This window comes from Bombina bombina, chromosome 6 (genome assembly GCF_027579735.1).
Source record: "Bombina bombina isolate aBomBom1 chromosome 6, aBomBom1.pri, whole genome shotgun sequence".
NCBI lineage: Eukaryota > Metazoa > Chordata > Amphibia > Anura > Bombinatoridae > Bombina > Bombina bombina.
In genome coordinates this window covers 503,448,094-503,464,454 of record NC_069504.1, presented here as the reverse complement: position 1 = coordinate 503,464,454, position 16,361 = coordinate 503,448,094, and the positions used below count along the sequence as shown (strand labels likewise).

Below are 16,361 nucleotides of genomic sequence, written 5' to 3'. Positions count from 1 at the left end.
TATCATTTTAACTAAAAATGTTTACAGGTTTACTTTGTCTTCATGAACACAACTTCTAGCTTGCTTCATACAGCACATGACTTCTGGGAACCACTACAGTTATCTAGCAGTAATGTCACTTTGGGTAACAACAACTTGAATTATTTAAATGAACACAACTCCCATTAGACTTGTGCACATACAAAAAAAAATGTTTTGGACAAATATTTTGTCCCGAAATAATATTTATTTATTTTTTGTTTCATCCTATACCCATGAGGTTGTTTGAAATTTGTTAAAAAAAAATCTTTTCATCTGCTATTTGCTATGGGGAGCTTCTTCTTTTTTTTTTTATATATATAAATGGATTCAAGATGGTCAAGAACAAAAGTGAAGTTTACATACTTTGGCTGGCGCAGGAGGAATTATTATTTAACTGACAAAGACATTGCTAGATCACTGTTGAATAGTGTAAAACTGTAAATTTGAAGCAAGCCTTAGAGTAACTGTTTTAACCATATGAATGAATGAACTAAATGTTTGGATCACATGTGCTTGTTCAATTATTTGTGAAAGGAGCATCTCATTTTGCATTTGTGATTGCAATCAAATACAGCAAAATTAGTAGTTTTTGCTTTTGCCTGAATCCAATACACGTCTAATACCCATATGCTTGCATGAGTGTTGTCTTGTGGATCAAGTTATATTATTATTATTATCGTTTTTTTGTAGAGCGCCCACAGATTCCGCAGCGCTATAAACAAATGCGGAAGAACAACAAAACAATTATAGGGATCAAATGGGTAGAGGGCCCTGCCAAGAGTTGCACTGTTGTAGTCAGCTCTATAGAAGGTGATCTACAAACAGCTGGGCTCTTAGGCTTACATGCTAAGGGATTCAGGGGATAGCAATGGAGGAGAGGAACTGGTATAAAGAAAGGTTAGCGTAGGTTGTATGCATCCCTGAACAGTAGAGTCTTTAGGGAGCACTTGAAGCTTTTAAAACTAGAAGAGAGTCTTGTGGAGCGAGGCAGAGAGTTACACAAGATGGGAGCCAGTCTGGAGAAGTCCTGTAAACGGGAGTGTGATGAGGTGACAAGAGAGGAGGAGAGTAGGAGGTTGTGGGCAGAGCGAAGGGGACGGGAGGGAGAGTATCTGGAGACAAGGTCTGAGATATAGGGGGGAGCAGTGCAGTTGAGGGCTTTGTATGTCAGAGTGAGAATTTTGTGTTTGATTCTTGAGGCAAGAGGAAGCCAGTGAAGGGATTGCCAGAGAGGTGCAGCAGATGAAGAGTGACGTGTAAGGAAGATGAGTCTGGCAGAGGCATTCATTATGGATTGTAAAGGAGCTAGGCGGCAGGTGGGGAGACCAGAGAGGACAGAGTTGCAGTAATCGAGGTGGGAAAGGATGAGAGAGTGGATTAAAATCTTAGTTGTGTCTTGTGTAAGGAAGTGTCTAATTTTAGAGATGTTTTTAAGCTGGAAGTGGCAGGCTTTAGCCAATGACTGAATGTGAGGAGTGAAAGAAAGATCTGAGTCAAATGTGACCCCGAGACATCGGGCATGCGGGGTAGGGGTAATGATGGAGTTGTCGACAGTTATAGAGAGATTGGGGGTGGAGAGTTTAGAAGGCAGTTGTTGGGGACCAGGATTAGGGAGATGTCACCAGCAGTTAGTAAAAGCAAGAGGGAGAGTGACATGAGATGAGATACAGATTTCTCCAACATAGGTGTGTCCGGTCCACGGCGTCATCCTTACTTGTGGGATATTCTCTTCCCCAACAGGAAATGGCAAAGAGCCCAGCAAAGCTGGTCACATGATCCCTCCTAGGCTCCGCCTACCCCAGTCATTCTCTTTGCCGTTGTACAGGCAACATCTCCACGGAGATGGCTTAGAGTTTTTTAGTGTTTAACTGTAGTTTTTATTATTCAATCAAGAGTTTGTTATTTTAAAATAGTGCTGGTATGTACTATTTACTCAGAAACAGAAAAGAGATGAAGATTTCTGTTTGTATGAGGAAAATGATTTTAGCACCGTAACTAAAATCCATGGCTGTTCCACACAGGACTGTTGAGAGCAATTAACTTCAGTTGGGGGAACAGTGTGCAGTCTCTTACTGCTTGAGGTATGACACATTCTAACAAGACGATGTAATGCTGGAAGCTGTCATTTTCCCTATGGGATCCGGTAAGCCATGTTTATTAAGATAGTAAATAAGGGCTTCACAAGGGCTTATTAAGACTGTAGACTTTTTCTGGGCTAAATCGATTCATTATTAACACATATTTAGCCTTGAGGAATCATTTATTCTGGGTATTTTGATATGATTATATCGGCAGGCACTGTTTTAGACACCTTATTCTTTAGGGGCTTTCCCTAATCATAGTCAGAGCCTCATTTTCGCGCCGGTATGGCGCACTTGTTTTTGAGGACAGCATGGCATGCAGCTGCATGTGTGTGGAGCTCTGATACATAGAAGGCATCATTTGGTATCGTATTCCCCTTTGGGCTTGGTTGGGTCTCAGCAAAGCAGATTCCAGGGACTGTAAAGGGGTTAAATATAAAAACGGCTCCGGTTCCGTTATTTTAAGGGTTAAAGCTTCCAAATTTGGTGTGCAATACTTTTAAGGCTTTAAGACACTGTGGTGAAATTTTGGTGAATTTTGAACAATTCCTTCATACTTTTTCGCAATTGCAGTAATAAAGTGTGTTTAGTTTAAAATTTAAAGTGACAGTAACGGTTTTATTTTAAAACGTTTTTTGTGCTTTGTTATCAAGTTTATGCCTGTTTAACATGTCTGAACTACCAGATAGATTGTGTTCTGACTGTGGGGAAACCAAGGTTCCTTCTCATTTAACTATATGTATTTTATGTCATAAAAAAATTTAGTAAAAATGATGCCCAAGATGATTCCTCAAGTGAGGGGAGTAAGCATGGTACTGCATCATCCCCTCCTTCGTCTACACCAGTCTTGCCCATACAGGAGGCCCCTAGTACATCTAGTGCGCCAATACTCCTTACTATGCAACATTTAACGGCTGTAATGGATAATTCTATCAAAAACATTTTAGCCAATATGCCCACTTATCAGCGAAAGCGCGACTGCTCTGTTTTAGAAAATTCTGTAGAGCATGAGAACGCTGATGATATGGTTTCTGAAGGGCCCCTACACCAGTCTGAGGGGGCCAGGGAGGTTTTGTCTGAGGGAGAAATTTCAGATTCAGGAAACATTTCTCAACAAGCTGAACCTGATGTGATTACTTTTAAATTTAAGTTGGAACATCTCCGCGCTCTGCTTAAGGAGGTGTTATCCAATTTGGATGATTGTGATTATCTGGTCATTCCAGAACCATTATGTAAAATGGAAAAGTTCTTAGTGGCCCCGGGGCCCCCCGAAGCTTTTCCTATATCCAAGCGGGTGGCGTACATTGTTAGTAAAGAATGGGACAGGCCCGGTATACCTTTAGTACCTCCCCCCATATTTAAAAAATTGTTTTCCTATAGTCGACCCCAGAAAGGACTGATGGCAGACAGTCCCCAAGGTCGAGGGGGCGGTTTCTACTCTACACAAGCGCGCCACTATACCATAGAAGATAGTTGTGCTTTCCAAGATCCTATGGATAAAAAATTAGAAGGTCTGCTAAAAAAGATGTTTGTTCAGCAAGGTTCCCTTCTACAACCAATTGCATGCATTGTCCCTGTCACTGCAGCCGCGTGTTTCTAGTTTGATGAGCTAGGAAAGGCGATTATTAGTAATTCTTCTTCTTATGAGGAGATTATGGACAGAATTCGTGCTCTTAAATTGGCTAATTCTTTCACCCTAGACGCCACCTTGCAATTGGCTAGGTTAGCGGCGAAAAAATTCTGGGTTTGCTATTGTGGCGCAGAGCGCTTTGGTTAAAATCTTGGGCAGCGGATGCGTCTTCCAAGAACAATTGCTTGACATTCCTTTCAAGGGGAAAACACTCTTTGGCCCTGACTTGAAAGAGATTATCTCTGATATCACTGGGGGCAAGGGCCACGCCCTTCCTCAGGATAGGTCTTTTCAACCTAAGTTTCGTCCCTTTCGCAGAAACGGATCAGCCCCAAGGGCTACGTCCTCTAAGCAGGAAGGTAATACTTCTCAAGCCAATCCAGCCTGGAGACCTATGCAAGGCTGGAACAAAGGAAAGCAGGCCAGGAAACCTGCCACTGCTACCAAGACAGCATGAAATGCGGGCCCCCGATCCGGGACCGGATCTGGTGGGGGGCAGACTCTCTCTCTTCGCTCATACTTGGGCAAGAGATGTTCTGGATCCTTGGGCGCTAGAAATAGTCTCCCAAGGTTATTCTCTGGAGTTCAAGGGGCTTCCTCCAAGGGGGAGGTTCCACAGGTCTCAGTTGTCTTCAGACCACATAAGAAGACAGGCATTCTTACATTGGGTAGAAGACCTGCTAAAAATGGGAGTGATTCATCCTGTTCCATTAGGAGAACAAGGGATGGGGTTCTACTCCAATCTGTTCATAGTTCCCAAAAAAGAGGGAACGTTCAGACCAATCTTAGATCTCAAGATCTTGAACAAGTTTCTCAAGGTTCCATCGTTCAAGATGGAAACCATTCGAACACTTCTTCCTTCCATCCAGGAAGGTCAATTCATGACCAAGGTGGATTTCAAGGATGCGTATCTACATATTCCTATCCACAAGGAACATCATCGGTTCCTAAGGTTTGCATTCCTGGACAAGCATTTCCAGTTCGTGGCGTTTTCTTTCGGATTAGCCACTGCTCCTAGGATTTTCTCATAGGTACTAGGGTCCCTTCTGGCGGTGCTAAGACCAAGGGGCATTGCTGTAGTACCTTACTTGGACGACATTCTGATTCGAGCGTCGTCCCTTCCTCAAGTAAAGGCTCACACGGACATTGTCCTGGCCTTTCTCAGATCTCACGGATGGAAAGTGAACGTGGAAAAGAGTTCTCTATCTCCGTCAACGAGGGTTCCCTTCTTGGGAACTATAATAGACTCCTTAGAAATGAGGATTTTTCTGACAGAAGCCAGAAAAACAAAACTTCTAGACTCTTGTCGGATACTTCATTCCGTTCCTCTTCCTTCCATAGCGCAGTGCATGGAAGTGATAGGTTTGATGGTAGCGGCAATGGACATAGTTCCTTTTGTGCGCATTCATCTAAGACCATTTCAATTGTTCATGCTCAGTCAGTGGAATGGGGACTATTCAGACTTGTCTCCGAAGATACAAGTAAATCAGAGGACCAGAGACTCATTCCGTTGGTGGCTGTCCCTGGACAACCTGTCACAAGGGATGACCTTCCGCAGACCAGAGTGGGTCATTGTCACGACCGACGCCAGTCTGATGGGCTGGGGCGCGGTCTGGGGATCCCTGAAAGCTCAGGGTCTTTGGTCTCGGGTAGAATCTCTTCTACCGATAAATATTCTGGAACTGAGAGCGATATTCAATGCTCTCAAAGCTTGGCCTCAGCTAGCGAGGGCCAAGTTCATACATCAACCATCAGGGGGGAACAAGGAGTTCCCTAGCGATGGAAGAAGTGACCAAAATCATTCTATGGGCGGAGTCTCACTCCTGCCACCTGTCTGCTATCCACATCCCAGGAGTGGAAAATTGGGAAGCGGATTTTCTGAGTCGTCAGACATTGCATCCGGGGGAGTGGGAACTCCATCCGGAAATCTTTGCCCAAGTCACTCAACCGTGGGGCATTCCAGACATGGATCTGATGGCCTCTCGTCAGAACTTCAGAGTTCCTTACTACGGGTACAGATCCAGGGATCCCAAGGCGGCTCTAGTGGATGCACTAGTAGCACCTTGGACCTTCAAACTAGCTTATGTGTTCCCGCCGTTTCCTCTCATCCCCAGGCTGGTAGCCAGGATCAATCAGGAGAGGGCGTCGGTGATTTTGATAGCTCCTGCGTGGCCACGCAGGACTTGGTATGCAGATCTGGTGAATATGTCATCGGCTCCACCATGGAAGCTACCTTTGAGACGAGACCTTCTTGTTCTAGGTCCGTTCGACCCACTCCAGCTGACTGCTTGGAGATTGAACGCTTGATCTTATCAAAGCGAGGGTTCTCAGATTCTGTTATTAATACTCTTGTTCAGGCCTGAAAGCCTGTAACCAGAAAAATTACCACATAATTTGGTATATCTGTTGGTGTGAATCTGCAGGATTCCCTTGGGACAAGGTTAAGAGTCTATCCTTCCTTCGAGAAGGATTGGAAAAAGGATTATCTGCAAGTTCCTTGATGGGACAGATTTCTGCCTTGTCTGTGTTACTTCACAAAAAGCTGGCAGCTGTGCCAGATGTTCTAGCCTTTGTTCAGGCTCTGGTTAGAATCAAGCCTGTTTACAAAATTTTGACTCCTCCTTGGAGTCTCAACCTAGTTCTTTCAGTTCTTCAGGGGGTTCCGTTTGAACCCTTACATTCCGTTGATATTAAGTTATTATCTTGGAAAGTTTTGTTTTTGGTTGCAATTTCTTCTGCTAGAAGAGTTTCAGAATTATCTGCTCTGCAGTGTTCTTCTCCTTATCTGGTGTTCCATGCAGATAAGGTGGTTTTGCGTACTAAACCTGGTTTTCTTCCAAAAGTTGTTTCTAACAAAAACATTAACCAGGAGATAGTTGTGCCTTCTTTGTGTCCTAATCCAGTTTCAAAGAAGGAACGTTTGTTGCACAACTTGGATGTAGTTCGTGCTCTCAAATTTTACTTAGCAGCTACTAAGGATTTCAGACAAACTTCGTCTTTGTTTGTTGTTTATTCTGGTAAACGGAGAGGTCAAAAAGCAACTTCTACCTCTCTCTCCTTCTGGATTAAAAGCATTATCCGATTGGCTTATGAGACTGCCGGACGGCAGCCTCCTGAAAGAATCACAGCTCACTCCACTAGGGCTGTGGCTTCCACATGGGCCTTCAAGAACGAGGCTTCTGTTGATCAGATATGTAAGGCAGCGACTTGGTCTTCACTGCACACTTTTTCTAAATTTTACAACTTTGATACTTTTGCTTCTTCTGAGGCTATTTTTGGGAGAAAGGTTTTGCAAGCCGTGGTGCCTTCCATTTAGGTGACCTGATTTGCTCCCTCCCTTCATCCGTGTCCTAAAGCTTTGGTATTGGTTCCCACAAGTAAGGATGACGCCGTGGACCGGACACACCTATGTTGGAGAAAACAGAATTTATGTTTACCTGATAAATTACTTTCTCCAACGGTGTGTCCGGTCCACGGCCCGCCCTGGTTTTTTTAATCAGGTCTGATAATTTATTTTCTTTAACTACAGTCACCACGGTAACATATGGTTTCTCCTATGCAAATATTCCTCCTTAACGTCGGTCGAATGACTGGGGTAGGCGGAGCCTAGGAGGGATCATGTGACCAGCTTTGCTGGGCTCTTTGCCATTTCCTGTTGGGGAAGAGAATATCCCACAAGTAAGGATGACGCCGTGGACCGGACACACCGTTGGAGAAAGTAATTTATCAGGTAAACATAAATTCTGTTTTTCAGTAGTGAGACTGCTTTTGAGACAAGGTGCAGGGGGGAGAGAGAGTGTTTAGGAATAGGTAAAGTTCATGAGTACAAAAGTAAGGTGAGTTTAAGAGAGATGGGCTAATGAACAGTGCAGGTGAAAAGGGAGAAGGAGTAATTGAATAATGTAGTTTGTTATAGAGACAGAAGGCAGCAAAAAGGAATATGAAGATATTAGGCATTTTTACAAAAGAAGGAACCAGTTAAACACATAAGGCACAGTATTACAGTAGCAATTGCGTAAGAAAACAGTAAGGTATATCAAACATATTACAAAAGTACCTGCCTTTTTCTTGCCCCTTGCCCAATCCTTGTTCAATCCTTGTTCAATTCTTGTATAATTCTATTGCTAGTGCCTCACTTATAAAATGTTCACTTAATTCTTGTATAATTCTATTGCTAGTGCCTCACTTATAAAATGTTCACTTAATTCTTGTATAATTCTATTGCTAGTGCCTCACTTATAAAATGTTCACTTAATTCTTGTTTAATTCTATTGCTAGTGTTTCACTTATTATTATCGGTTATTTGTAGAGCGCCAACAGATTCCGCAGCACTTATAAAATGTTCACTTTGAAAATGTGAACATATGTTGTTATAGCAATGCACATCCCAAACTAGTGAGAAATATATGCAGGGAGGGCAGTCAGCTGAGTCCACTAAATTTAGTTGATTGCTAATCAAAGACAATTGGAAAGGCCAATTGGAAAATTAGATTCTGGTCTGTCTAGTCAGGGTGAGATGTTAAGTAAACAGACAATAAAATTTGGGGGAGGTTAAAACTATGGAATAAGACAGCTATAAATTTTAGAATAATAGCAAGTATTGATAAGGATTGAACATCACATGGCAAGTAAATGAACATTAGAAATAACACATTGGATAACAGTACAACAGATGTAGGACTAAATTAACAAACTAAAATCATTTGCTCTATGTAAATATTCATGTACCAGAAGAGAGTTACAGGAGAGTAAAAAACACCAGAGAGCAGTGAATAGTTTGCAGATTGACAGGGTCTCTATTCACGTACCAGAAGAGAGTTACAGGAGAGTAAAAAACACCAGAGTGCAGTGAATAGTTGCAGATTGACAGGGTCTCTATTCACGTACCAGAAGAGAGTTACAGGAGAGTAAAAAACACCAGAGTGCAGTGAATAGTTGCAGATTGACAGGGTCTCTATTCACGTACCAGAAGAGAGTTACAGGAGAGTAAAAAACACCAGAGAGCAGTGAATAGTTTGCAGATTGACAGGGTCTCTATTCACGTACCAGAAGAGAGTTACAGGAGAGTAAAAAACACCAGAGTGCAGTGAATAGTTGCAGATTGACAGGGTCTCTATTCACGTACCAGAAGAGAGTTACAGGAGAGTAAAAAACACCAGAGTGCAGTGAATAGTTGCAGATTGACAGGGTCTCTATTCACGTACCAGAAGAGAGTTACAGGAGAGTAAAAAACACCAGAGAGCAGTGAATAGTTGCAGATTGACAGGGTCTCTATTCACGTACCAGAAGAGAGTTACAGGAGAGTAAAAAACACCAGAGTGCAGTGAATAGTTGCAGATTGACAGGGTCTCTATTCACGTAGCAGAAGAGAGTTACAGGAGAGTAAAAAACACCAGAGTGCAGTGAATAGTTGCAGATTGACAGGGTCTCTATTCACATACCAGAAGAGAGTTACAGGAGAGTAAAAAACACCAGAGTGCAGTGAATAGTTGCAGATTGACAGGGTCTCTATTCACGTAGCAGAAGAGAGTTACAGGAGAGTAAAAAACACCAGAGTGCAGTGAATAGTTGCAGATTGACAGGGTCTCTATTCACGTAGCAGAAGAGAGTTACAGGAGAGTAAAAAACACCAGAGTGCAGTGAATAGTTGCAGATTGACAGGGTCTCTATTCACGTACCAGAAGAGAGTTACAGGAGAGTAAAAAACACCAGAGAGCAGTGAATAGTTTGCAGATTGACAGGGTCTCTATTCACGTACCAGAAGAGAGTTACAGGAGAGTAAAAAACACCAGAGTGCAGTGAATAGTTGCAGATTGACAGGGTCTCTATTCACGTACCAGAAGAGAGTTACAGGAGAGTAAAAAACACCAGAGTGCAGTGAATAGTTGCAGATTGACAGGGTCTCTATTCACGTACCAGAAGAGAGTTACAGGAGAGTAAAAAACACCAGAGTGCAGTGAATAGTTGCAGATTGACAGGGTCTCTATTCACATACCAGAAGAGAGTTACAGGAGAGTAAAAAACACCAGAGTGCAGTGAATAGTTGCAGATTGACAAGGTCTCTATTCACGTACCAGAAGAGAGTTACAGGAGAGTAAAAAACACCAGAGTGCAGTGAATAGTTGCAGATTGACAGGGTCTCTATTCACGTAGCAGAAGAGAGTTACAGGAGAGTAAAAAACACCAGAGTGCAGTGAATAGTTGCAGATTGACAAGGTCTCTATTCACGTACCAGAAGAGAGTTACAGGAGAGTAAAAAACACCAGAGAGCAGTGAATAGTTGCAGATTGACAGGGTCTCTATTCACGTACCAGAAGAGAGTTACAGGAGAGTAAAAAACACCAGAGTGCAGTGAATAGTTGCAGATTGACAGGGTCTCTATTCACGTAGCAGAAGAGAGTTACAGGAGAGTAAAAAACACCAGAGTGCAGTGAATAGTTGCAGATTGACAGGGTCTCTATTCACGTACCAGAAGAGAGTTACAGGAGAGTAAAAAACACCAGAGTGCATATAAGTTATATACTGAAACCCTCTTTAACAAGGCAGCATTCAATACCTGCCCTTTAAAAAAAAAACAACAACAAAAAAAAAAACATTATAACCACAGCCCATTTGTAAACACATACAATGTTTTACTCTGGATGCTTGTCCCAGGTATTGTCGCAGAGCAAATATCTACTTAGCTCATGCTCACTCTCCTTTAATTCTTCAGTGTTTTCATAAACACAATCAACCCTATTTTTCATACTGTTTTTAATCCCCTGGGGGTTAGGATGCACGGAGACAAGATTATAATTTGGAATGTGGGACATCTCCCTTTAATGCGCCTATGGTTGACATCTCTCTCATTTAGCTTTACCTCCTTTGATTCTTCTATTGGACATACATTGTTCCTCACCAGTTTTTGGGAATGACCTAACTGACTCATTGAGATTCTCGTAAAGCGTCATAAAAATGCAGAATTTACAATAAGCATAACGTAATCTTGTGTATCCTCCCACATCTCTTCTCCAATGTATCTTGACCAATAACTATACCAGTTTTTACTAAAGATGTCTTCACTATTTTTTCTTCGATACCCTTTACTCTTTCTTGACATTAGTAAGTCCTTCAACTCCCTCTCAGTTCACAACTATAGTTGTGTTCACTCTGCTCAATTTATATTGTGCCATAATAATGTATTTGTTAACCTAATCTTCCTGTTTTACCCCTTTTGCAGAATCCACGGTCAAGTTATCTGTGGAGAGTTCTCACAACAGCCAAAATGAGGCGCTTCGAAAGGTACCACTGACCACGCCCATGCTTATTGCAGCTGCCAGTGCCTCTGTTACCCCCAAGCAAAAGACTTATGAGGAGGTAATGAGGGATCATACCATTAGGTTGGGGAAGATCATATGCAAATAATATAGAAATAGGTATTGGCCATATAAAGGGAGGTATAACTGAACTATTATCTGTGATTTCTGTTTGGGAAGTGGCTTAGTGTGTCCGGACAGTTAGTAAGAAGAAAGTATGTAAAGAAAAGGTGGGGAAAAAGTCTATGTATGGAGAAAGACCGCATTGGAATCACAATATAGATTATAGCATCTCATATGCAGTGCAGAATATTAATTTTCTTTGGAAATGATAAATCTCTTAATTTAGCTTGAAGAGGAAGAGCAGGAGGACCAGTTTGAGCTGAACACCAGTGTGACAGATCCTGAGAAAATTGGTGAGTGTCAGTCTGCTGTGCCAGCGCCTACTCTCAGCTGGTCTGGTCTAGTAGATAATTATAATTTGTGTACTCTGCGATTACTGTCAACTCTCCTAGGAATTAGCCATTTTCATGAGACTAGTGTTTAGAGCACACAACGTTCAGATACTTGCTGAGATCATCAGATTCATTTAGAGACAGCTAGCATTACATATCACATTTTAACGTATCTGCTCCTTCTACTGTCAAATGCATTAAGTAGAGAGTTAGCTGACCCTGAGCAGTGGGATAACCTGAGGACAGGAGTTAGGGAAACGATCTTAGCCATGTTTCTTAAAATTGGCTACGTTTTCATAGTTTTGCCCTGGGGCAGTTTTTGAGTTAATCTTTATTCTACGCACACAAAACCCTAATTATATGGCTCCTGTTTTGTAAAGTGTCTAGCTTGGCCAACATGGTGCAATTTTATTTCTTAGTTTTTGTTATGCATTTATATGGTTTAACCATTTCCTTGACAAATTTACCAGCTAAGTATTTTACAAATGTATAAGCCAGCCACACTGTAGGCTACAGTGTTTCTCAAACTGTTGACATACAGATTATTCTGTTTATATTGTATTCCTAGTCATAACCAAAGTGTAATTTTGAAAATTCAGTTCTAATGCTTTATGCAAAGTAGTGCAGTGTTTATGGAAGGTCTATTGTGTGGAGCCATGTTTTTTTCCCCCTCTTGTTACTGCCACTTCCCACCGTTGTGTGCACCTTGAGTTATGGAGAGATCAAGTAGTTTTTTAGGAATCCTATTCTGAACGAACAAAAGTTGACAAAATCATGTCATGATGTGTTGAAATATTTTTCCAGTAACCTTATTGAATTGCTTTTTTCCTCACAGGAGATGGCATGAATGCATACATGGCCTACCAAGTAACAACTCAGGTAGGAAACACAGCATAACATGGGAATTTGCATTAGCTCATGCAGCCTTTTAGTTTACTTGCTGCGTTAAAACCTTACTATGTATTTTGTTTCTATTTAATGTATTTTTCTGCTGTCTGTGATTTACAGGCTGCTTCATGAAACCAGAAGTTGCCAATAAACTGATTATGATGCACTCATTTCGTTTAAAGTGCTCTAAAGTGTTACAACTGTTTATTATTGCTCTATAGCTTGTTTATAACTGTGTTAAAGGCAGTTCCATATTCGCAATGCACTACTGGTAGCTAGCTGAACACATCTGGTAAGCAATTGACAAAAGCCGTGTGTGTGTAGTCACCAATCAGTTATTTTCCCAGTAGTGCATTGCTGCTCCTTTGCATACCAAGGTATGCTTTTCAACAAACAATACCAAGAAAACAACGTAAATTGATAATAGAACATGCAATTATTCCTTCTTTATATATACAGTCTAAAAACAACATTTGTCAACTATTACCTTTAGATATGAGTGGTAAGTTATGGTTACAACAACTAATATTTGTATTATGCCATTTTGTTAGCAATAATTGTTTTCCAAATCCACAACAGTTCATGTATACTCTCTATAAAGGCTTACTTGAGTATGTTGTGTTTTATGCGTGATTAAATATTTTATGTAAGTTTAAATTTGTCATTTTAAGTCTATTAAAAGTTCTATTTCCCTGTATATCACTTGACAATATATAGTGCACATATTTCCAGATTTATAGCATTTTTCCCACTTGCATACAAATTGGACAAATCAAATAAACCCTTAAGTAATGTGCATGTGAAGATCAGAGTAAAGAACTACTGATCTAGAATCCCTGTAAACTTGGTTCCATTTGATAAATGGATACTTTAATTAAACGCCCACTAGAAGTTGCTCACCATGGTAAATTTATTTGCAGACCAGTTTGCCAATGTTCAGAAGCAAGCATTTCACTGTGAAAAGAAGGTTTAGTGATTTTCTTGGTCTGTATGAGAAGCTGTCTGAAAAGCATTCAGTGAATGGGTTTATTGTGCCTCCACCTCCAGAAAAAAGCCTCCTAGGTAAGTCCTATGGAAAAGTGTCCCTTAGAAATTTCAGACAATTAAAGGGACAGTAAAGTCAAAATTAAACTTTAATTATTTGGATAGAACATGCAATTTAAAACAACTTTCCAATTTATTTGTTTTCACATTTGCTTTGTTCTTTTGGAATCTTTTATTGAAGAGTAAAGCTAGGTAGGCTCAGGAGTGTGCACGTCTCTTTAGTAATCTATAGCAGCAGTGTTTTGCAACATTGTATAACAAAGCTACAAATAATGTTGCAAAACACTGCTGTCATAGAGTACTAAAGACACATGCACACTCCTGAGCTCTTATGAGCCTACCTAGTTCTACTCTTCAATAAACGATACCAAGAGAACAAAGCAAATTTGGTAACAGAAGTAAATTAGAAAGTTGTTTACAATTGCATGCTCTATCCGAATCATGAAAGTTTGATTTTGACTTTACTGTACCTTTAAATATCAATAATAGTAGATGGGAAAACAAACTTATCATAACTATCTCGAATTATGTAGAACAGTGGAAGAAGTGGCAATATAGATATAGAAGTGTTTGTATGCTATTGTGCATTAATGGTCATTTTTGCTTTTTTAACTTAGGTATGACTAAAGTAAAGGTGGGAAAAGAGGATTCGTCTTCAACAGAGTTTTTGGAAAGGAGACGAGCAGCCTTGGAAAGGTAGCATAATTAATTTTTAGAGTGCAGTTCAAATAGTAACATGATAATTATTGAGAGGGCAGAGGAGGTGGTTGCATCTGAAGCGAGCTATAGAAGTGAAGTACAGTACAGGGGAAAAGTGAATGATTTTAGCATTGGCTAAAATTGGCCGAAACTTGTTTGCTGCAGTTTTCTTACTTGCCTCTCCACTATCCCACCTGATGCCGAGGTTCCAGTAAATCGGCCAGGACTCTTTGGGATTAGTGTGATGCTTTCTTTCTTTTTTAAGACACGATGAGTCCACGGATCGTCTTAATTACTAATGGAATATTCACCTCCTGGTCAGCAGGAGGAGGCAAAGAGCACCACAGCAGAGCTGTTAAATAGCTCCTCCCCTCCCTCCCACCCCAGTCATTCTCTTTGCCTATTTTACTGATAGGAAGAGGTAAAGTGAGGTGTTAGTATATATTCTTCAATCAAGATTTTATTATTTTTAAAGTAGTGCAAGATTGTGCTGCTTTGTTCTAGGGTGTAGCCGTAGTCCATATCAGTCTCTACAGTAGGGCTTTGGTGCCTTTAAAGCAATGGGAACTTGTGGGACATAATTCTCACTGTGCCTCCCATACATTTATGCTGCTCTAATCCTGATAGCCTAAGTAAGATGACTCAGGCTTTATCTTTCTCCACAGGGCTATGGGAGGGAGAGGACCTCCTAAACCTGCTGAGCTGCCCTGCTGTCGGGCAGAATACAAAGGTAAGTGCTGACTTTTTTATTCTGGGTCTGCAATCTCAGATAAGTGAAGCACATTAATAGGATATAACTCCTATACATTAAAGGGAGTGATTTCAAAGTGACAGCATTTTATAGCAGGCACTGGGGCTGAGGAGATGGTGGCTTATTTCTGGTTTTTTTTTATTAGGCACAAAAATAAAAAGTTATTTCTCCAACATTGGTGTGTCCGGTCCACGGCGTCATCCATTACTTGTGGGATATTCTCCTCCCCCACAGGGAAAGGCAAGGAGAGCACACAGCAAGAGCTGTCCATATAGTCCCTCCCAGGCTCCGCCCCCCCAGTCATTCTCCTTGCCGCTCTGAACAAGTAGCATCTCCTCGGGGATGGTGAGGAGTTTGTGGTGTTTAGTTGTAGTTTTTTATTCTTCTATCAAGAGTTTGTTATTTTAAAATAGTGCTGGTATGTACTATTTACTCTGAAACAGAAAGAGATGAAGAGTTCTGTTTAAAAGAGGATTATGATTTTAGCAGACAGTAACTAAAATCAGTTGCTGTTCCCACACAGGACTGTTGAGATGAGAGAACTTCAGTTGGGGGGAACAGTTTGCAGACTTTTCTGCTCAAGGTATGACTAGCCATTTTTCTAACAAGACTGTGTAATGCTGGAAGGCTGTCATTTTCCCTCATGGGGATTGGTAAGCCATTTTCTTAGTCTCAAACAGAATAAAGGGCTTATTATGGGCTATACACTGGTATACACTCTTAAGGGCTAAATTGATTGCTTTATTTAAGTATTATATGCAGTTTGAAGTTGAATTTCACACTTTTATAACATCGGGGAACGTTTTTTAGCACCAGGCACTTGTTAAGACACCTTCCCAGTCAGGAAGGGCCTTTCTCTGTAGTAGGCAGAGCCTCATTTTCGCGCCATTACTGTGCAGTTACTTTTGAGTACAGTACATGCAGCTGCATGTGTGTGGGTCTGGAATCCACTAAAAACGTTCCTAGAAGGCTTCATTTGATATCATATACCCCCCTGGGATTGGTGAAGTCGCAGCAAAGGCTGTAGCTGGGACTGTAAGGGGGTTAAAATTAAAAACGGCTCCAGTTTCCACATTTTAAGGGTTAACAGCTTGAAAATTGGGGTGCAATACTTTGAATGCATTAAGACACTGTGGTGAAAGTTTGGTAAAGATTGGATAATTCCTTCATAGTTTTTCACATATTCAGTAATAAAGTGTGCCCTGTTTAACATTTAAAGAGACAGTAACGGTTTTGTTTTAAAACGGTTTTTGTGCTTTATTAACCAGTTTAAGCCTGTTTAACATGTCTGTACCTTCAGATAGATCATGTTCTGTATGTATGGTAGCCAATGTGGTTCCCCCTTCAAATATGTGTGATAATTGTGCCATAGCGTCCAAACAAAGTAAGGACAGTACTGTCACAAATTGTAAAGTTGCCCAGGATGATTCCTCAGATGAAGGAAGTAGACATAGTTCTACATCATCTCCTTCTGTGTCTATACCAGTTATGCCCGCG

At 41.0% G+C, this 16,361-nt stretch overlaps 1 protein-coding gene across 1 annotated transcript in view; it reads left to right on the top strand.

Moving 5' to 3' along the window:
* SNX1 (sorting nexin 1) overlaps positions 1–16,361 on the top strand; it is a 240,470-nt gene that overhangs the window by 66,974 nt on the left and 157,135 nt on the right. Inside the window, exons 3-7 of the mRNA XM_053717383.1 lie at positions 10,952–11,088; positions 11,377–11,443; positions 12,318–12,361; positions 13,291–13,432; positions 14,032–14,110. Of these exons, the coding sequence (XP_053573358.1) occupies positions 10,952–11,088; positions 11,377–11,443; positions 12,318–12,361; positions 13,291–13,432; positions 14,032–14,110 (469 nt within the window). The remainder of the gene's footprint in view (positions 1–10,951; positions 11,089–11,376; positions 11,444–12,317; positions 12,362–13,290; positions 13,433–14,031; positions 14,111–16,361) is intronic.